The sequence below is a fragment of the Nyctereutes procyonoides genome, unplaced genomic scaffold, assembly GCF_905146905.1.
Source record: "Nyctereutes procyonoides isolate TBG_1078 unplaced genomic scaffold, NYPRO_anot_genome, whole genome shotgun sequence".
Classification (NCBI taxonomy): domain Eukaryota; kingdom Metazoa; phylum Chordata; class Mammalia; order Carnivora; family Canidae; genus Nyctereutes; species Nyctereutes procyonoides.
Window position 1 is genome coordinate 16,078,037 of NW_026575052.1, and position 21,477 is coordinate 16,099,513.

The 21,477-nt window shown below is 56.4% G+C and overlaps 1 protein-coding gene across 1 annotated transcript; it reads left to right on the plus strand.

The window, feature by feature from the left end:
• Positions 1–8,267: 8,267 nt before the first annotated feature.
• Positions 8,268–18,170, plus strand: TINAGL1 (tubulointerstitial nephritis antigen like 1). The gene is made up of 12 exons (XM_055332773.1): positions 8,268–8,361; positions 8,840–9,157; positions 10,148–10,211; positions 13,962–14,054; positions 14,255–14,369; positions 15,476–15,599; positions 15,686–15,836; positions 15,949–16,138; positions 16,248–16,293; positions 16,564–16,687; positions 17,481–17,526; positions 17,624–18,170. Exons 2-12 carry the CDS (start codon positions 8,848–8,850, stop codon positions 17,762–17,764), a joined length of 1,404 nt encoding a protein of 467 aa, XP_055188748.1. The 5' UTR covers positions 8,268–8,361; positions 8,840–8,847; the 3' UTR covers positions 17,765–18,170.
• The last annotated feature ends 3,307 nt before the right edge of the window (positions 18,171–21,477 follow it).

The window sequence follows — 21,477 nt, forward strand, 5'->3', positions numbered from 1 at the left end:
GAATTTTCCAAGACGCGTGACAAGCTAAAAAAAGGTACAGCACTGTGTATGTAGTTTGTTGCCTTTTATGTAAAAAGGGCATTATGAACATATACTCATTTTTAGACTCGCATAAAGAAACTCCAAAAAGTACATGAGGTGCTAATAAAAAGTGGTGTCCTATAGGGGGTGGGGGCAGGGAGTCAGAATAGGGCAGATGAAGCTCATGGGTCAGGGTGAGACTTTTTACTCATGCTTTTTAAATCTATGTTTTGAACTTTGAAAATGTATTAATGAAAAAAAATGAAATAAAAGTAATTATTTTTAAATGAATCAATGTGGGGGGCGCCTGGGTGGCTCGGTCGGTTAAGCATCTGGCTCTTGATTTCAGCTCAGATTGTGATCTCAGGATGGTGAGATCCAGCCCTGAGTTGGGCTCTGTACTCAGCAGGGCCTCTGTGCCCCACCCCATCCCCAAATAATAAATAAAAAATCTTTTTTAAAAAATGTAAAATGAATCAAGGGGGCACGGTCCTCCCTGCTTCTTTCTGGGCCTCAGTCTGCTCCCTCACCTTGCCCCGACAAGTTGATCCAATTCTGGGGAGTGTCCTCTATGGAACTCTTGACTCTAGACATTTCCTCCTCATTCTCCCTTGTGTCTCGGGAGAATTCAATAACTGTATCTGAGCAAGTCATCTCTCTGGAACTCGGTTTTCTGATCTGTGAAATGGAGATAATAGCTCTATTGCGTTGGTGGGCAGCTTAGTGAGATCATTCAAGTCCAGTGACCAGCCCTTAGAAGGAGCCCAGCCAATGGCAGGTACTCATGGCATCCGTGTCATCTGGGATGTAGGAAAGACCCCTCCCTGCGGAGGTAGTTTATTAAGCACACACTAGATGGACAAGAAATGATAGTGCCCTTCACTTCCTACCCTCGCACTGCAAGGCTGTGGTTGGATTCCTCCCCTTTGCTATGAGATTCCTCAGAATCCTAGATTCTGCAGTTTCAAGCTTCTGCAGTTTCAGACGAGAGGAATGCTCACCTTTGTGAGCACTGGCACGACCACTAACTTTTGGTGTGTCACTGGAAACTCCTAAGGGTCTCCCTCATCTCATCCTGCTGTTCACTGAGCTACCAGCCTTGATGGAGTTGCTTGCCCTCCCTGCACCAGAGAGAGAGGGCCCTTGGGTTCTGGCAACCTTCCAGATCTCCATGGGTTTAGCTGCACTTCTTGTCCTTGGGTTCCAGGAGATTCCTTGAGATACCGGAATAAGAGATCTGTCTTTTGTCTAATTCCTGTGAGATAGGTTCCTGATAGTTGCACCTTGACCTGACATAAGAAATGCGTTCGTTTTAGGAGATGTTGGCTGTGTGTCTGACTGGAAAGCCGGTCTTAGTCCATCTCAGGTGTGGACCTACTGCCATGGCCCCCTGCCTGCGTGTCACTGCTTGCTCCTGGGAGCAGAGAACCCCTGTGTGAGCAAGCCCGGGTGTGTAGATCCCACACCTGTCCTAACCCCGTGTGACTGATTTAATCTGGTTTAAGTACAAGTCCGCCTCAGAGGTTTGAGTGGGTTTACACTGGCGTCACCTCGTTTTAACTGGTTTGACTCACTTTATGTCAGTTTAAATACATTTGTGTCTACTTGGCTCTTCGGAACTCATTTACGGCTCTTTTGATTTGGGTTCGTTTAATAATAGCAGACACTGATCTTGCACTGGTGACGTGTCAGCATTGTCGATTCCCAGTGCTTTATGTACATAAAGTCATATAATCCTCACACCTGCCCCACAGGTGGAGACTATGTCTTCATTTTACACACGGAGAAACTGAGGCACAGAGGGCTTAAGACCCTAGCCCCAGGTTTCATGGTTATTGAGAGGCAGAGCCAAGATTTGAACGTGTTCCATCTGGCCCCCAAGTCTGTGCTCTGAACCTCGGTGTTAAGCTCTAGCACTGCAGAGGAGTGTTTGAACCACTTCAAGAGGAGCTGATTTGAATCTGGCCAGTTGGTTCTGTTTTTGCCAACATAAGCTGCTTTGTCCTGGCTCGATCTGCCTCCAGCCCTGCATTTGGCACTTCCTAGTTGATACACAGATCTCAGGCCCCTCAGATCCTTCAAATGGAAGACCACCATATTAATTTTCTAGGCCTGCTGTAGCAAACTGCCACAAATTTGAAAACAACAGATATTTATTTTCCAACAGTTCTGGAGGTGTTGGCAGGGCCCGTCTCCATCCGGAGGCTGTCAGGGAAAAGTGGCTCCTTGCTTCCTCTAGCTTCTGGTGGTCCTTGGTCATATCACTCCCATCTCTGCACCTGTGGTCACATTACCTCCCTCCTCTTCTGGGTCTCCTGTGTGTCTCTTGTAGGGACACTGGCCAGTGGATATAGGGCCCACCCAGATATCAAGGATGATCTCATCTCAAGATGATTGCATCTGTGAGGAGTCTTTTTTCCAAATAAAGTAACATTCATAGGTCCCAGGGATTAGGACATGGACATATATCTTTCTCAGGGCCTCAGTGAACCCATCATGACCACTAAGGTCACACCAGAGTATTTCCCCTTAGGGACCCAGCTCTTAACAGTAACCCTTCCCATTAGATTGGAATTCACTTATCTGTTGGGGTTTTTCATTTTCTGCTCAGGAATGGAGAGGCAAAGTGTAAAAAGTGCTGGCCGCCATGGAAGAGCCTCTTAGACTTTTCAAGACTCATTTATTAACATTCCCGGGTGAGAAGATCAGGACTTCCCGGAAACATCAAGTGAAGTGTGGATGAGTTTCTGTAAATAGGCATTCAAAGATTGGACCAGACTTCTGAGATGTTCACTGGTGGTCTCACCAAGCTTACTAAGCCTGGGGGAGCCTTCTTTACTGAAAGTGATACTGAGCTGAAGGAGGGCAGATCATGAAGAGATGAAGGGGCACTTTAACCCCAGAAAATCCCAGTACTCCTGGCCCAGGTTTGCAAGAAGTTAACAATTTAGCTGTGGGTGAAGATGGCGCAGTGGTGTCATTACTCAGCACATAGCCTTTGCAAGGAAGCGGCATCCAGGGGCCTTTTGTTCACAACGGGCCCCAACACCAGTGATGCAGAAATATTACACAAAAGGGAAAGTTGCGTTTCTCTGTTCTGCATTTTCCCACTTGAACTGACAACTAAAAACCACAAACACTACCAGGTATTAGAGTCAACTTAGCCCCTGAACACATTTGGCCTCGACAGAGGCATGTGTCCAGGCTTTCAGGGCTTGGGCTCAAGGTCCTGTTCTGTCCCTAACAGCTGTGTGGGGAAGCCAGAAAGTCTTTCTGAGTCTTGACTTTTCCATCTGTAAATGGAGATAATTGGATTACCTGGGGAAAGGCTTACGCTTGGCACATGCCGTGTATGGCAGAGAACAGAGTGGCGGTCCAGGGTCATCACAAGTTCATGGGCAGCAACTCCAAAGGGCCACTCGGCACTGCTGGAAATCCTACTCTGTTTTTCCAATGGCCTTGGTAGTGGTAACGACTTCACACCTCACCCTTGATCCTCCATCCCTCCTTTGTGCCTGTCTGGCTTTGGCAGTGACCTGCTCCCACTCCACTGGAAAAATGTAAACCATCAGAGGAGGCTCCCTGGTCTTTGTATGTATGGTTAAATCTACAAACCCATCTCCCCTTCTCTTCCACCTCTAGGGTCATTGTCCCTGCTCCTCTCACAGTGGCTCTGTCTTCCTGTGCTCTGGGTCCCCTCCCCTCTTACTTTTTTTTTTTTCCCTCCCCTCTTACTTTATCAAGCACTTTGCTCCTGAGTAATCCCTCCAATGGTCCTGCCCTCCTAGCGGTCATTGCCATCAGCGCAGACACAGTTTGTATCCTCCATAGTTGGATGAAACCCTCCCTTGACCTCCTACTCCCTTCCAGCCACCACTCCAGTTCTCTGCTTCCCTTTGCACAAAAACTTTCTGAAGAATTGCCTGTGGTTGTTCTCTCCAATTCACAGGCTCCCGTTTGCTGTTCCACTCATTCCAATCCAGCTTCCAGCCTCCTTCTTCTACTAAGACTGCTCTCAGCGAAGTCGCCTGATGTCCCTGTGGCCAAATCCACTGGACCTTTCTCTGTGTTCAGCTCATTCGACTGTTGGGTAGCCCTGCACATAGGTCAACTCCCCTCTGTCTTTTTTTTTTTTTTAGAGATTTTATTTATTCATTCATGAGAGACAGAGAGAGAGAGGCAGAGGCACAGGCAGAGGGAGAAGCAGGCTCAAGGCAGGGAGCCTGATGCAGGAATCAATCCTGGGACTCCAGGATCACACCCTGGGCCAAAGGCAGGCACTAAACTGCTGAGCCACCCAGGGATCCCTCCCCCTCTGTCTTGAAATGGTCTCTCCCATTGGCTGCCTGGTCTCACATCCCTGGCTTTCCTCCTCCCTCCCTGGCCACACCTGTTCAGTCTCCCGTACCATTCTTTCCTCTCTGCTCAGCTTCTGATATAGGAGCATCCCCAGGCTCAGTCAGTCCTTTCCCTCTTTTCCAGTCTGAACAGGAAACCAGTATAGGTCACACAGTAGCCTATAAGTCCAAATGCCCTGAGGCTGCCTAGACTCGGGGGAGGGGAGCAGTGTCTGACTCTCAACACAGAGGCAGAGCATCTGTGGCCGTCTTCAACCCACCGGGCTGGAAGCCCAGAAGACCTGCTCGATTTCCCCTGTCTCCCAGCCCTACATCTGTTCCTTCAGCAAGTCCTGTCAACACCACCCCCCGCCCCCTGCCACAATGGGTCTCAAATAGGTCCACTTCTCTTGTCTCCATGGCCACCAGCCTTGTTCAAGCCCCAGAGCCTCTGGCCTGGGTCCCACTGTTGCCTCCTCCCTGGTCTCAGAATCCACTTCCAGCTTGTGGTCAGCTGTTCTTGCCAGAGGGGCCAGAGTGGGCTTTTTTTTTTTTTTAAGATTTTATTTATTTATTTATTTATTTTATTTATTCATGAGAGACACACACACAGAAAGAGAGAGAGAGAGAGAGGCAGAGACACAGGCAGAGAGAGAAGCAGGCTCCATGCAGGGAGGCTGACGTGGGACTCGATCCCAGGTCCCCAGGATCAGGCCCTGGGCCGAAGGCAGACGTTCAACCGCTGAGCCACCCAGGCGTCCCCCAGAGTGGGCTTTTGCTTGTGTGCATCACGTTAGTTCACTCCCACACTTACATCTCTTCAGTCATCCAAAGACAGTTCAAGCTCCTCACTCCAGCCTGGGTCCCTCCCAGCCTCCAAGCTCTGCTTGGTCACCACAGTGTGGCCACTCTGGGCTTCCTTATGTTTCTCGAACATACCACCTCGGGCCAGGCTTCAGGGCTCTTGCTCACACTCATAGGCTTCCTGGAACACCCTCCCCAGGCTCCAGAGCTGCTGGCTCCTTCTCAGCCTTCAGGTCTCAGCTTAAATGTTGTCTCCTCCCCAAGACTCCGGTGACCACCACCTGACTCCAGGGTCCTATGCCAGGTGCATGGAGGAGAGCACTTCACTCTGTGGATGACCCACGGAGATGTTTGTGTGCTTTTTATTTGTCCATCCTCCTGTTAGATCGAAGACTTCACCACAGAAGGATCTAGGTCTGTTTGGCTCAACCCTGAAGGGTCAGCACTTGGCACCGAGCCCGGCATGTAGTAAATGCTCAACAAATAAATACTCACTGAATGAATGAGAAAATCAGACAGGAAAGCATGCCACAGCGTGGTACGACACACTTCCACATGGCCCCGAATCTTATCTGGAAAGCTGCAGCATGCTATGGCCACACACCCTTCTGCCTGTCACACAGCCCCAAGGCGGTGCTTTTCATTACACCATCCAACAGGCCCCGGGGAGCCCAACATGTCACAACATGGCCCAACACTCGCAGCATGAGGCCTCGCCGGGACCGCCCAAGTATCACCGCTCTAAGCTCCAGACATGTCTAGCTGACCACAGTGGGCCACAAGGGACACCCCCCCAGCCTCAGCTGGAGTGTCATTTGGGACCCAAACATCTGAGCCCCAGCCCCCAAGTGGTGGGCCCTTGGCCACAGCCCTGGGTTCAGCAGAGTACAATGGGTCTTTGTCTTCCCAGGAGGCCCTGCTCAGCCTCCAGAGGAGAATGGCCCATTCTGAGCACCCAGGGCAGCTGTGTGATGGTGGCAGTGGGTTGGGGGGGTGGTAGTGGTGGCGAGTAGCCCTGGACTGCAGAGAGGAAAAGAAGCCTGGGCCTTTGCTCTGCTGTGTGACCTTGGGCATGTCCCTGTCCCTTTTTACTTGTACCTTCCTTTGTGGAAAGAGAAGAGCATGAAAGGGCCTCTAAGGAGCATCCGGGTACAGATGGGAAATCAAGACCCAGAGAGTCACAGGTACCTAGTAGATAGGCGGACGCGGACAATGAGAGTCACACAGCTCTCCATGCACACACATAAGCCAACAAACACACAAATACTGGTGAAGAATACACTGTCAACCAATAACCCAGACATGACCGACACAGAGGCAACATCCAGACAGACACTCAGGCACACAGCACACACGGAACAGAGAGACAAGCAGACGCAGACAGACACACCCAAGCAGAAACACCCCACAAACACAACTTCTCAGATATGCGCGCGCGCACACACACACACACAGACAGACAAAACAGACTCACACGGGTGGCATACAAGGAGTGATATGGGGTAAAGGATGAGCCAGATGTCCTAGGGCCACATCCAGTCCCCAGCCCTAGAACCAAACAGAAACTGACCCACAGCAGTGGGTGCTCTGGGTATGAGCTCTTCGGAAGGCAGTCTCCATCTCCTCCCCTGAGGATGAGATGTGAACCAATACTGAGAGCCTGCCTTGCAGCCTGATGAATGGAGGTTAGACTCCACCAGGGACTTCCCAACTGGGAGGGTGTCGAAACCTGTAGTGGGTGACTAAGGGTGGCTAGAGGGAAAGGCACCAAGTGGTAGCTGGTAGGGCGCCTGCATTCTGGCTGAGTAACCTCAGGCAAGTCTGTTCTTCTGAGCATCAAGTTCCCACTAGGCTCTGTCCTCCAGGGTCCCTGCAGGGAGCAGCTGGCCAGCTCCTGGTGTGTTCCTGCTAGCGCTGGGGCCCCAGGACATTACTTGGCCCTGCCCTGCCCCGGCTGTGCCCTGCAACAGGGTGACTCCCTGCCCAGTGCCCCCTGGCAGGGGGTAACCCAGTCACAGATGCCTGTTGTCCTGTTCCCACTGCCCCCCCACCACCACAACCGTTCCCTAGGAGCTGGCCAGCTGAGGACATCCCTCGGCTGGGGGAGGGGTGGAGAGTGGTCAGAGAGAGGGCAAAGGGAATCCCCAAGCCTAATGGATGCTTCCCCTTCGGGGCGGATGTAGGGTGCAGGTCTGGGGACCGGAGAACAGGAGAACGTGTCCAGGTGTCAAATTTCATCCTCCCTGCTGTTAGAGTTCCAGAGCCAAAGACCCAACCTGCTGGAAGAGAGACTTGCGCAATGGTGAGGTAAAAGGTGACAGCGGGCCTGGCGGGACAGAAGTCCCATTGTTTGGGGCCCAGGCTGGCCTGCGCTAAGGAAGGGTTTATGCCCTGGGCAGGAAGGGGGGCTCTGTTGTTGGGGGGAACCAGCTGCCAGGGCTCTTGCCCCTTGGGCCCTGGAGGGGAACAGGTGCCAAGCAGGATGCCCTCGGGGTTGACAGAAGGGAGCAATGCTTGGCAAGGTGCCTGGGGAGGGCAGCCCTGAAGACCAGTGAGTTGCGAGTTACTACGGGGCAGGGAGGTGGCCCCCACGCCACACCCACCCCACCCCCTCAAAGGATGAGCCGCCAAGGCCTCTGCAGGGACCTCAACCATCCTCCAGATTCCAATCATTCCCAAGAACGGAGGCGGCTTGGGGCGGCCCCAAGCCTGGGGGGCACTGTGACGGGAGACGGAGACGGGGGTGGGCATAACTGTTTTTATTGCTGATTGGAGAGGTTCTGAGAGATTTGGGCTGCCCACACCCTCCCCACCGTCTCCCAAATCTCGGAGCTCCGCTGCTCCCTCTCCCCCCTTCTCAGCTGAAGCCCCCTGGGAAGTTCTTACCGACGTCAGACCTCAGTCCTTTCAGCTGCACTTGGAGTTCTGCCCCCTGAGGGAACGGCTGTCCGCAGACACCCAGCGAAGCAAATCACGTGCTCGCGTCCCTCTCCCGGTCCCTGCTCCCGAGTGAGGGGCTACTCCAGGTGTGAGCCAGGGGGCCCCTCCTCCTGCAGCCCTGCCCGTCGGGGCGGCGCTGCGGGCTGGGCGGTACAAAAGGCGGTCCCGCCCTGCACTCACTTGACTTTTGAGTGTCCCGTGGTCGCAGGAGCCGGCAGGCAGAGGCGCGTGGGGCAGCCTGGGCACAGCCCGTCCCCAGGTAGGGACCCTCCCCTGCGCGGAGGGAGGGGGACAGTCCGAAGGAAGGAACAGAGAGGAGGGGGCGGGCGGGGGGAGCATGAGGGCTGGCCGAGAGGGAGTGGACCCGGCAGAGGGACACGGAGGAGCACAAGCCAGGGGCACCCAAGTTAGGAATGGAGCTTGAACGAGGGGCAGAGGGACCCAGATAGCAGAGAAGACCTCAGTCCAGGCCCTGGGTGTTGAGCCAGGGGGGCACCCAGAATGCCACAGTCCCCACCTCCCGTCCTTGAAAGTCCCCAGGCAGGTCAGGGAGGGACTCCATTTCTCGCTCAATCCCCTTCCTGTCCAGGGTCGGGGCGCGGGAATCGGGGTCTCTGACCCTGCCGAACCCCCTTGGACTCCCAGCCCCAGGAAGCTGGGAGATGAGGCCTGGGGTGCCGGGGAGTCTCTGCTGCCCACTGCCTCTGACCCCTGACGTCTGCGCTCCCCGGGCCCAGGAGGCACCATGTGGCGATGTCCACTGGGGCTGCTGCTGTTGCTGCTGCTGGCTGGCGAGTCGGCCCTGGGTGCGCGGCGGGGTCGCGGGCGCCGGGAGCTAGCGCCGGGCCTGCACCTGCGGGGCATCCGGGATGCGGGCGGCCGGTACTGCCAGGAGCAGGACCTGTGCTGCCGCGGCCGCGCCGATGACTGCGCCCTGCCCTACCTGGGTGCTACCTGTTACTGTGACCTCTTCTGCAACCGCACCGTCTCCGACTGCTGCCCTGACTTCTGGGACTTCTGCCTCGGCGTGCCACCCCCCTTTCCCCCCATCCAAGGTGGGCACCAGACGGCCAGGAGGGGTGGGTCGCTTTGTCAACCCGGACTCAGCAGGGCTCAGGAGCAAGGCTGATGCATTGACATTTCCAAGGGAGGCTCTGTAGACTCTGAGAGAGACCCTGCCCCCCTGTCTGCGCCTCTGGGAAGTCCTGCTCTGGTCTAACTTGAATCCCTCCAGCAAGATTGAGGAAAGAGAAGACCCTGGGTCGGTGGGATTCCCAGCTGGCTCAGGAGGAAGGCAGCTCCTGCCCTTTCTCCCAGTCCAGTCTCCTTGCCAGACAGGGAAGGTGCTGGCCCCGCCCGCTGACTCACCTGGAGGCTAATAAAGGCTTCAGGGGTTGGTCAGGCTCTTCTTAGCCATTCCTCTGCCTTTGCTCAGGATTCTCTACTGGAGGTGGCTGGTCACACCTGGGAGATGAGGATGAATCTGTTCCTGCCTTCAGCCCATGTCACCATCTTTTCCCCAGCCCTTGTCCCTGTCGCATAGAGGAATCATTTGAATCCCTTCCCGCGGTTCTGTGGGCCTGCGGGTGAGAGACTGGATACCTGGGTTGTCACCTCAAAGGGCCGTGTTATCTTAGGGGAGTCACTTGCCTTCTCTGGGCCTCGGCTTCCCCATGCCCCTCTCACTCCTCATCTCCAAGTTTCAAGTCATTTAAATGGCAAAGGATCCAAGGAATGTTGTGGCTGGCATCCAGGTGGAGCAGGAGGGATCCAAGTTGGGGTCAGTGAAGAACTTCCCAGGGAGCAGTTGGTATGTGACCCTGCAGGAGAGGTCTTAAGAAGTGATAGTTTGACTTTAGTTTCAGTGAGGGCTGGGACATGCATGCATGCATGTGCGTGCGTGTGCACACTGTGTGTGTGTGTGTGTGTGTGTATGTATGTGTGTGTAGGAGGATTCAGGACACCTGACTTCTGAGGACCTGGCCATCTCAGCCCATTGTCTCTGGTCCCAGTCCCACTTCTCTTCTCCTCTTCCCTCCCACCAGGATGTACACATGGGAGTCGCATCTATCCAGTCTTGGGAACCTACTGGGACAACTGTAACCGTTGGTGAGTGTTTGGAGGTACAGAGGCGGCTTGCCTTGCGGTCTCTGTGGCCTACAGACTTGGCTCCAATTCTATCCCTGTCACTTACTTGCTGAGCCTCAGTTTCCTTGTCTGTAACATGGAGATTTTCACACTGTCAGCTTAGAAAACAACATTCTACAAGCATTCCCCAGGAGCGTTCAGCCAAGGATGCCTGGCCCCAGGTGTGGCCCCTGACCTGGGAGAGGTTCCCTGTCCCTCCTCCTGGCTCAGGCTGGGCTACTGCCCCTCCCAACCTTTCTCCATGTCACGGGAGAATCCGGAGAAGGGGGCGCCAGGAAGGAAACCTCTGACTACAGCATCCGCTGCCCTGAACGGGATGAGGGTCAGGGATGGCTGGGCTGGAGGCCAGCCAACCTGCAGCAGGGCCTTCCCTGGAATGTGGTCTCTCTCCCTCCCTCCCCTTCCCCACCGTTCCCAGTGGGAGGATGAAGGGTCAGAGGGACCCCCCACTCTAGTCGGAGTCCTGCGATGGGAAGCAGAGAGGGGTTGAGAAGGAAGCCTCAAACGCCTGATGGGAATAATGGGGACCCTGTGGCTTTGAGGAGGCAGCCCTGCACCCACTCCACCCTGTGCCCTCTTTGCCTGGGACTGAGAGGCCCAAGGGAGGAGGAAACTTTTTGGAATGCATTACACATAAGCTGTTTCCATTGCCTCACTCGGGTGAGGGGTGCTGGGTCACAGTGAGAGTGGGGACTCATGAGGTTCTGTGTGCGGCTGGCTGAGAGAATGTGTGTCTGGTGTGAGTGTGTGTGAATCATGCAGGTGCTGAGAGGATGTGTTTGTGTGTGTATGGTGCGAGTGTGTGTGTGAACCACGTGTGTGTGTGTGTGTGTGTGTGTGTGTGTGTGTTCCGAAAGACTGAGCGTGCCTGCGTGATCTTGATCCTGCTAGTTCCTGATAAGATGCCTCTGGGCTTTGACGGGTTAACCTCTTTCCCACTCCTATCCCTGGGGCCTGGCCGCCCTGGGCCCCTCTGGAATGCTGGAACCTGCTGCTACCAGCCCAGTCTAGACCTGCTTGGGGAGCCCTGAGGGCAAAGGGGGAGGTGGCAGGAAAGGAGTGACCAGCCCACTGCCCCCGCGCTGGGTGGCCCTGTTCCTTGTGCTTGACACCTGAGTGAGGGTGTGGAGCAATGTCTGTGGGCCTTCCAGGCTGTGCGAGACCTCGAGGAATGCTTCGAGAGTCAGAGAAGGAAGGGGAACGTGAGGAGAGCCTCCCCTCCCACGCAGCCTCCTCTAGCCCGCCCCGAAAGTGCCCCCGCCCACTCCGGGGGCTGAAGAGCCCAGCCATACTGGGTTTGTTCCCCTTGAGGCTCCTTAAAAGGCAACAGGGGAAGGAGGCCGTTTAGCATCTTGTAATAGCAGAGTTATGAGCTTGTAAAAGCATCCTGGAATTCACAGTATTCCCTGCTCGTCGACACCTATTTATTAAAGACCTACTATGTGCCAGGCACTGTGCTGGGCCAGGTTGATGCAGCAAAGTGAGGCAGATGGTTCTGGTCTACACGCAAAGAAACGTATTTACAGCCTGTGACAGGTGTGGACGGGGAAAGGAAACAATGGGGGATCCCGGTTTAGAGTGGAGTAGGGGCTTAGGAAGGCCACTCAGGAAGGGAGATAGTTATGCTGATACCAGGGAGGTGGCCAGGCAGGGAGGGAAGGTGAGGGAGCAGCTCGTGGTAAGGCCAGGAGGTGGGAAAGATCTCGCTGCAGCTGGAGTTGTGAAGTGGGAACAGAGGCCCCGAGGACGTGCAGGGCCACGTCCATGGATCTCATAGCCGTGCTGGGGGTTCTGTTCTAAGTGCCATGGGAACCCACTTAGAGGCAAACAATCTGATCTATGTCGTTGAGAGATCTCTCTGGCTTCAGAGCAGGTAGGGGATAGACTGAGGGGTATGTGGGGGGTTGAGAGGCAGGGACCCTGGGTAGAAAGCCATGGCCATGGTCCAAGTGACAGGTGATAGGGACTGGAGGACGGTGGTGGCAGTGGAGGGGTGAGTGGCAGGTGAATCCAGAGCCTTCTATGATGTGCCATCCCAGGATCTGCTGATGGCGGGCATGGGAAATGGGGGTACTCCACGGATCTCAACAAGCTCTGCTTTGAACACGTGGGTAGCTAAGGTGCTGTGTCCTGAGCTGAGGATGTTAGGGACGAGCAGCTTTGGGGGAAGGCAGTTTGGGCCATTTTAAGTTTCAGATACACCCAGGATGTGAGGAGGCTGGGTGGATAGGAGTCTGATGGGCCAGGCCCTGTGCTAACTGCTTTACAGGATTTACAAAAGCCTCCCATTAAATCCCTGGAAGTGGGGATGATTCACTTCCTCATTTTACAGACAAGAACTTTGAGGGAGTTTGAGTAACTTACCTGAAGTCACGTGACTAGTCATTTCAGCCCATGCTCTTAGCCCCTTCACTACCATGTCTCACTCATTCAACCAACAGATACTTCTTGGGTGGCTCCTATGTGCCAGGTTTAGTTTTCTAAGCATTGAAGATACCAAACAAACCCTGCCCTCCAGAACCTTAGTGTCTACGAGGAAGCAGGTATGAAGAACACAAATAGCTAAATACACAGTGTGCCAGGTGGTGATGACATGCTAAGGAGAAAATAAAACAGAAAGCAGGAGAGGAAGGCGGCCAGGGCAGGCCTCCCTGAGAAAGTGACATCTGAAGAAAGACTTGGACATGGGCGCCTGGGTGGCTCTGTCGGTTGAGTGTCTGCCTTTGGCTCAGGTCATGATCTCGGGGTCCTGGCATCAAGTCCCACGTCAGGCTCCTTGCTCAGCGGGGAGTCTGCTTCTCCCTCTCCTTCTGCCTCTGCCTGCCACTTCCCCTGCTCATACTCTCTCTCTGTCTGTCAAATGAATAAATAAAATCTTCCCAGAAAGAAAGACAGACAGATTTGGACAAAGTGAGAGCAAGCCTTGGGGATATGGGAAGAAAAGCAGCTCAAAGGCCCTGGGGCACGGAGCGCAGATGTTGTGAACAGTCAGGGGACCAGTCTGGCTGGGGCCTAAGGAGCCAGGACTTGGAGGAGGGGTCACAGAGAGGACAGGAGGACAGATTGTGCAGGGCCTCGTTAGCAAGGCAAGGACTTTGGCTCTTATTCTGTGATGTGAAGCCAAGGGAAGGTTTTGGGCTGGAGGATGGCATGATATGACTTGGGTTGAACAGGGTCATCTGGCAGCTGTGTTAAAAATATACCGAAGTGGGGGTGCAAGGAGAACAATGGGAAAGCTTCAGCAGAATCCAGGGGAAAGGTGATGGCTGAGGGAGGAATGAGACGAGGTTTGGATTTTGAATGTTTAAAGGCAAAGCCAGCAAGGATCTGCCAATGAATCCAATCAGCACCCGAGGGAAGGAGTAAAGGGTGACTCCCAGGCTCTTTCCACGGACTATAGGAAAAGCAGGCATGGGAGTAGGGATCAGAAATTCAATCTGGGATGTGTGAAGTCTGAGCAGCCGTTGGACATCCCCAGTGGTGACACTGGGTAGCAGCAAGATTCTTGGGTCTGGAGAGATCCAGGCAGCAGAAATAAACTGGAGAACTGTGAACTTGAAGTTGACATTGAAAGCCACCAGGCTGAACGGGATCATCCAGGGGTTGTCTCATAATTCTTAGCATAGAATGTCAGGCCTGTGTTGACTTCTGCGGCCCCTTCCCTTCAGAGGATGCCCCCCCTCCATCTCTTCCTTCCTTCTGCTCTCCTAGCACCTGCCAGGAGCAAGGACGGTGGGAGTGTGACCAGGAGCCATGCCTGGTGGACCAAGACATGATCAACGCCATTAATCAGGGCAACTACGGGTGAGAGGCCCTGGAAATGTCCCCACTGGGCACAGACACACCTACATTCCCCTGAGAATCATGTGCTGTCAGGCACATCCTCACTTGGATCCTGGTCATCACGTGGACACTTAGTCAGTATGCGTCTCTCCCGCCCATATGCACATAGCTCCAGGGCCCCAGCCTTGGCAGGTCTGTGACTTCCATCCCTTCTCTTGCAGATGGCGGGCTGGGAACCACAGTGCCTTCTGGGGCATGACCCTGGATGAAGGCATTCGCTACCGCCTGGGTACCATCCGTCCTTCTTCCTCTGTCACCAATATGAATGAGATTCACGTAAGTCCATCCTTGCCCACCACCCTGCCCTCTCCCCGTGGCTTGGGACCCCAGGAACCCTGACACACTGCCTCCCAATCCTCCAAGGGCCCGGGCCTAACCCTCTCCAATAGGCTGTGTGTTCCTGGACAAATCACTCCCCTTCTCTGTGTCTTAGGTTCTTGCCCATGACAAGATGTGCTGTGCATGAAGAGTTGATGCTCAGATTCTGAGTTTTGTGGTCTCAGCACGAGCCCCTTGGTGGCCTCCTCAGCCTGGGAAAAATGTTATTCCTTCCAGTAAAGCTGGGTCAGGGCCCAAGGGGCCAGGAGGTCACCTTGGTATTTTGGGAAGGGAAGGACAGATAGTCCTCTGGCGTTGGCTAGAGAGCCGGAATTCTCGGAAACAAATACCGACTTGGTGGAACCCCAAGGGAGTAAGGGGCTTCTCCCTTCCTACCACTGGGACCCTCTATGGGGAGAAACAGGAACCAGACCTGGGACAGTCAAAGGGTGAGGAGGGAGAACTTTAGCAGGTCAGGGCAGGGGCACAGGCTGCAGGATCTGTCCGTCAGTGGTGGGCAGGGAGGAGACAGCCGTTGGCCAGAGCGGCCCTCCCTGCAGAGGGACTCGGGCTCAAGGCTGGGGTGACCAGACCCTGCCCCTGCCCTCACTCCCCTGGGCCTCTGCTATTTTCTGCCTCTTGCTGTGTGTCTTGGCGGCCTGCCCGGTCACAGGACCTTACTCTTTCTTCCCTCCCCTGCCCTGTAGGGCCTGAAGCCCAAGGTCCTGGTAGGAAGAAGGAAGTGTCAGATCAGAAGGTGCAGAGGAAGAATGAGGCAGGAGTTGAGAATGGAAAGTGGGTGACCCTGGCTTGACCACTTCCCTGCCAGCTTTATTTGTACAACAGGACTAGTCACCCTCACCTGACGCTGGGGAGGCACTAAATGATGCTTGGGTCTTCCCCGTGAGTCAGTGTGGAGATTGCTGGGATCCCTCAGCAGCAGGAATGCTCCAGAACAAGCTGCGGAAGGCCCCAGACTCTTGGTGGCCCTTCAAAGCCAACGGGCCCTTGGGGGGTAGGCCAGGGCAGAGCAGGAGGCAGATGGAGTGACTTTTGCTTTGCAGACAGTGCTACGTCCAGGGGAGGTGCTGCCCACAGCCTTCGAGGCTGCTGAGAAGTGGCCCAACCTGATCCATGAGCCTCTTGACCAGGGCAATTGTGCAGGTTCCTGGGCCTTCTCCACAGCAGGTATGTCCCGACAGCAGAGGCTGGCGCAGCGGGAAAGGAGGGCTAAGGCCTGACCCCCTGATGGCCCTTCTGCCTCCCCCCAACAGCCGTGGCGTCTGATCGTGTCTCAATCCATTCTCTGGGGCATATGGCGCCTGTCCTGTCGCCCCAGAACCTGCTGTCTTGTGACACACACAACCAGCAGGGCTGCCGTGGTGGGCGTCTCGACGGTGCCTGGTGGTTCCTGCGACGTCGAGGGTGAGCGGCAGAGGGTGTGGGCAGGGAAGGGGACGTGAGGCCTGGGCTTTAGGAAGGGCCCCGGGCTGGGCTTCTCGCGCTCACCTGGCCTCTCTCCCTCCTGCTTCTCCAGGGTCGTGTCTGACCACTGCTACCCGTTCGTGGGCCGTGAGCAGGACGAGGCTGGCCCGGCGCCCCGCTGTATGATGCACAGCCGGGCCATGGGTCGGGGCAAGCGCCAGGCCACTGCCCGATGCCCCAGCAGCCATGTCCATGCTAATGACATCTACCAGGTCACTCCTGCCTACCGCCTTGGCACCAACGTAAGTTTGTGCTTGGTTGACGGGGCAGAGGGAGGGGAACTGGAAAGTTGGCCAGAGGTTAGAACCTCACCCTTGATGGATACTCTCATCCTCACTCCCAACCCTCCAGGAGAAGGAGATCATGAAGGAGCTGATGGAGAATGGCCCTGTCCAAGGTAAATGCCTCTCATCCTGCCCCCTGGTTCCAGAAGCTTGTGTCTGCCTGAGACTGGGCACAGCACAGCAGCACAAGTGGTCTGTATAGCATTGAGCAGCCATTCCACTGGGGCTGGGAGTTAGGGGGACCTTGTCTGCTCCCCACGGGCAGCAGCCTGTGGGGGATACTTAGAGTCTTGGTATGGGTCTGGGCATGTATCTCCAGACTTGGGCATCTCCAGACCTGTGCTGTTGGGCTGAGCCGGCCCTACTCCGACCTCTGCCCACAGCTCTCATGGAGGTGCACGAGGACTTCTTCCTGTACCAGGGCGGCATCTACAGCCACACACCAGTGAGCCTGGGGAGGCCTGAGCGATACCGCCGGCATGGGACCCACTCAGTCAAGATCACAGGGTGAGGGGCTTGGGGGGCCAGAAGGGTGGGGGCAGCAGGGCTTGCACTCAGGGCTCTGACCCTGCCTTGAATCCCCACCATCTCTCTGCAAAGCCCTATTTCCAAGAAGAGGAAACCAAGACATAAAAGGAAGAGGGACTTCCCAGGGTCACACCCAGAGGTGGGGGGCCTTTTAAGGTTTTCTAGGAACTCTTCCTTCCTGACACACTGGGATAAAATAACTCCTGTGAAATGCAGACACAGATTCCAGGGGTGGCTCAGGCCCTCCCCATCTCAGCACCTACCCCAAAGCTGCCTGCCTCACTGACTCCCACACCCAGCCTTCAGTTCCCCACCTGATATAAACACCCAGAGATGTTCCAGTCACTGATTTTCAATGGTCCAACCAATGTAATGTCCTTTGTGGTGGGAATTTGGGGCCTCCAAAGCACCCATGTTCTTGGAGTCTTTTCCATGTGGTTCTTAGCCCCAACCCCTCCCTGGCAGGCAACCCCCCCAGGGAGGATGGAAGGCAGGCAGATGTGTGAGGTCCCAGAGAACTGGTCCCCAGGCTGTGGGGCCCTGCAGGAGGGAGGCCCAAGTTCTCCCCCTTTCTGCTCATCCCCCTTCCATTATGCCGGTGATGCCCTCCCCCACAGGGTGGAGAGGGCACAGACTCCCAGAGCTGGAGACCGAGGGGGGTAGAGAGGGAGCAGAGTCTGGAAGGGGAAGACCCCCGGGTTCCAGCCCCTGAAAGCAGGTGGAATCAGCTCTCTTCTCCCTCCGTGGCTCTGCCCCCACCCCTGCCCTCCAGGTGGGGAGAGGAGACGCTACCCGATGGAAGGACGCTCAAATACTGGGTGAGTCCCCGAGCGGGGTGCCTGAGCGGGGTGCCTGCGGCCGCTGCCTCCCCCGCTCCCCGGTGCCCTCCTCACCGCCCCTCCTCCTCGTTCCCAGACGGCGGCCAACTCGTGGGGCCCAGCCTGGGGCGAGAGGGGCCACTTTCGCATCGTGCGCGGCGCCAACGAGTGCGACATCGAGAGCTTCGTGCTGGGCGTCTGGGGCCGCGTGGGCATGGAGGACATGGGGCACCGCTGAGACCCTGGCAGGCGCCGGGCCAGCCGGCGGACGAGCCCCTGGGGGGCGGCAGCGCCCCGCCCCGCCCCGCCCCTCCCGACGCAGCTCCGGCGCAGGCGGGCGCCTGGGGTCTAATCCCCGCGCGGGTTCCGCTGACACAGCGCCCGGCCTGGGAGCCGCGGGCAGGCGAGGCTGGCGGAGCCCCCAGACCTCCCAGCGGGGACGGGGCAGGGCCTGGCCCGGGAGGAGCGGGCCTGCAGACCCTGGGCCGCCGGCACGCCCCGCTCAAGACCACTGAAGCCAGGACACCCCCAAGTCTGCAGCCCCACCACCCTGTCCCACCCCCCCACCCCTGTACTTTTATTCTCCAAAGATATTTATTTTTCTTTTCACTGTTTTAAAAATAAAAAGAGTACTGATAACTGTGGTACCTCGGGACCTGGGGAGTGGAGAGCCAGGCCAGACATGCTGTGGCATATGGCGAGACCCTAGAAAGGACCGCCTGGGGCCTTGCTGGTTGGCAGGGGTGGGCAGACTAGAAATCTTAGCCTCCATTCAGCCCTAATTGTCAGTGGCCGTGGGCGCTGACCCACTCGGAGGTGGGGCACGGATGGCATGGCCTTTGGCCCCCAGAGAGACATGGGCCCGTGGGAACCACCTTTCAGACGCTGAGTCAGCGCTGCCTGGTGGGGGAAGCCTGACCCACCAATCAGCAGAACTGGCGCTGGTGCCCAGCAGGCAAGGGGGGCACAGCCCCACAGAGGCTGGAGCCTCTGTCTCTGCAGATCAGCCTCTCCAAGCCACCCAGGCGAAACTCACCTCCCCCCACCCCACCCCACCCTACCCCACCCACCCGGTGCCTAGGCCATACTGGACCTGCCTCTCTGAGCCCTCTCCCTAGCCTCAGGCTCCCAGTGCCAGCAAAATAAGCCAAGTCCTCAGCCCACCCTTCAAGGCCATCAGGACCCACCCCATCAGCCTCCTCACCAGAGCTTCTTCACCCAGTGTGTAGGCAACTGCAGAGTCCTCACTGCTCCCCAACTGTCAGGCACACATGCGGACTGACAGGCATTTGCACATGCTGTTCCCCAGTCTAGATGCCCTTCCATTCCACCCACCCCTTGTCCCATGCCACTTCAAAGCCAACTCCAGGATTCCTTCATGCAGATAGGACCTGAAGGGGCTGCTGATGTGCCAGGTGTTGCGCAAGGGCCGCATGCTTTCCCAAACCCCGCGCCCCGCCTCCCGGTAGCAGGCCTCCGCACCTCCTCCGGGACTCATCTGGCCCTGCCCTTTCACCCAGTGGTTCACGATTCTGAGTGTCTGCCTTCTTCCTCGGGCTGGAAGCCCCTCGAGGGCAGGGACTGGGTCTGGTTCATCGCGGGTCCCTGTACCCACACCTGGCACCGCGTTACCGGTTGTGCAATGGTGAGTGACTGTGCCCGGTTCTCCCAGCGGTTCCCGAGACCCCCGCCCAGCCCAGCCCTCCAGGCGCTGGCGTCCCTTCCTCTCCGGGAGCCCAGGGGGGCCGCGCCTGGGGCCCGGGGCTCCCGGGGAGCAGCCGCGGCCGCCGCCCCCCGCCCTGCGGACCGCAGGGCAGGGGGAGCTCGCGGGGCGGGGGGCGGCGGGAGGTGCTCCTCGGGGCAGGCAGGCAGCCCCTCGGGGCCGGCATCACCTGAAAGGAATGCGGGGCTCCCGATAAGCGGCCGCCTTTGTCTCATTTCCTGTTTGCCAGGACGTCCCGAGCCCGCTCCCCCGGCCGGCCCGCCCGTCCCCCAGGAGCCAAGGCCGGCGGGGGCCCCGGGGACCGGGGCGCGCGGGTCCCGGGAGGGGGCGGGGGCGGCGGGGGCCGCGCCGGCTGCTCCCACCCGCTGGAAAAACCCTCGTCCCGCCTGGAATTTTCTACAAGGACCTTTGGCAGAGGCCGTGCGGGGTGGGGAAGGGAGGGGAACTGGGGCGCGGCTCTGTCAACCCTGCCGGGAGGCGCGGCCCGAGGAGGGGCCCAGCCCTTCCTCAGTTGGGCCGCCACCCCGAGGAGCCCCAAGCCCGCCCTGGGGCGGGGGCTGGGCTGGCCAGAGCCTCGGGGACCTCCCTCAGCCCGCTGGATCGCTGCTGTTGGGGGCAGCCAAGGGAAGCGCACCTCCGCGGCCCACGGGGCAACCGGGCATCCCTGTCCCCGCTGTGCGTCCTGGGGCCGAGCGCTCCCTCTCTCTGGGCCAGGGGCTTGGGTCTTAAGGCGGACCTGGGTTAGACCCCTGCTCAGTTGGTTGCGCTGGCCATGCTGGCCGTGCGTAATCCTGCGTCCCAGAGCCTCTGTTTTCCTCTTTAATGGGGTTGGTAATTTTCCTCGCCTGGGGTGTTAGGAGGATTGTGGGAGACAAAGCATCCCAAGCATCGAGCGCAATGTTTGGAACATATTAAGAGCTCAATAAATGGTAACGGCTGTAATCATTTTAGGGGCGTTGGACTTGATAATGCAAAGGATTGTCATAATGAGCTAAACACTTATTGAGCCTTTCAACCACAGCCTTCTGCTAGCACTCTTGACTGCTTCACATATATGATCTCATTTAATACTAGAAATGGACAAACACCTCGTTCCTTATTTTGCAGATAAGGAACAGGAGCCTAGAAGAGCCTGAAGGTTGGTTGATGCAGGATTCAAACCCAGGCAGTCTGAATCCTCACACTAATCACTATTGTATTAACCATAGTGGGTGATCGATAGTGATAGTCCATGTCGCTTCCCAAGTCCTTTCCCTGTTTGAAAAACTCTCATTCATCCTTAAAAACTCAGCTCAGATATTCCTCCTCTGAAAAGGCTTTCCTGGCCCTCATCTTCTGGTCCACCGGGAACTCTAACATACCTCCTTGATAGAGACAGAGTACCTGCGGACAACCTTTGCTCCCACAAGGGGATGAGGCAGGAAATTTTTTTCTCAGCCCCATCCTTTCCTATCCACCTGAGGTTCTGCTTGGGCATTCCTTGTGGTCTCCTGTGGGGCTCTGTGAGGTCCGAGGCACCTGACTCTCGTCTTCCCGGAGCTGCTGGGTTACATCGCTTCACAAGTACTGATGCCTCACATCTTCCTGGTATCTTGCCAAACCCCCATCCTTGCCTGGTGCCTATTAAGGGAAAGGGATTTGTGCTTTACTGAGCCTGCAGTGGGCCAGGACTTGGGCTGGGCACTTCACACGCTTTAGCTCATTTGATGCTATGCACATCCCCGTGAGAAAGTATATCTTTAGAAACCAATGCCAACCCGAGAGGTGACTTTCAGAATCTCAGGGAGAGGCGAACTTCTAGATTGTAAGCAGAGCTAGTGGGCCCAAGCACAGCCAGACCAGGGACCCAAATACTTCTGGGACTACTGACTGTCCCATTCTTTCCCTGCCTTTGTCTCAACAGACTAACTGCCAAGAGGAAAGATATGACACGTGGCCAGTGACAACTCCTGAGCCTTTCTGCCCACAGGCATTTTCTCAGTTGTAATTCAAAACAAAACAGAACAGATCAGGGAAGGCTTCTGATTGTCCTGGCTGGAGTCAGGTGCCCACCTGTGGACCAGTCACCTAGGGACAGGGGACAGGATCATAGGAATGGGGACTATCCTTGCTGAAAAAGTGTTTGGAGGAGGAAGAGATCCGCAAAAAAGAAGAGGGTTATTGTTCCAGAGGAAGGGAGCAAAGCTGAGCAGATGGCAGAACAGTGTCCCCCACAGTTAGGGACTACT

Excerpts from the sequence above, each read along its gene's own strand:
- TINAGL1 (XM_055332773.1), top strand. The coding sequence starts at position 8,848 with ATGTGGCGATGTCCACTGGGGCTGCTGCTGTTGCTGCTGCTGGCTGGC. Across the intron at positions 16,139-16,247 it reads CCTACCGCCTTGGCACCAAC|GAGAAGGAGATCATGAAGGA; the intron begins GTAAGTTTGTGC and ends CCAACCCTCCAG. Across the intron at positions 16,294-16,563 it reads GGAGAATGGCCCTGTCCAAG|CTCTCATGGAGGTGCACGAG; the intron begins GTAAATGCCTCT and ends CTCTGCCCACAG.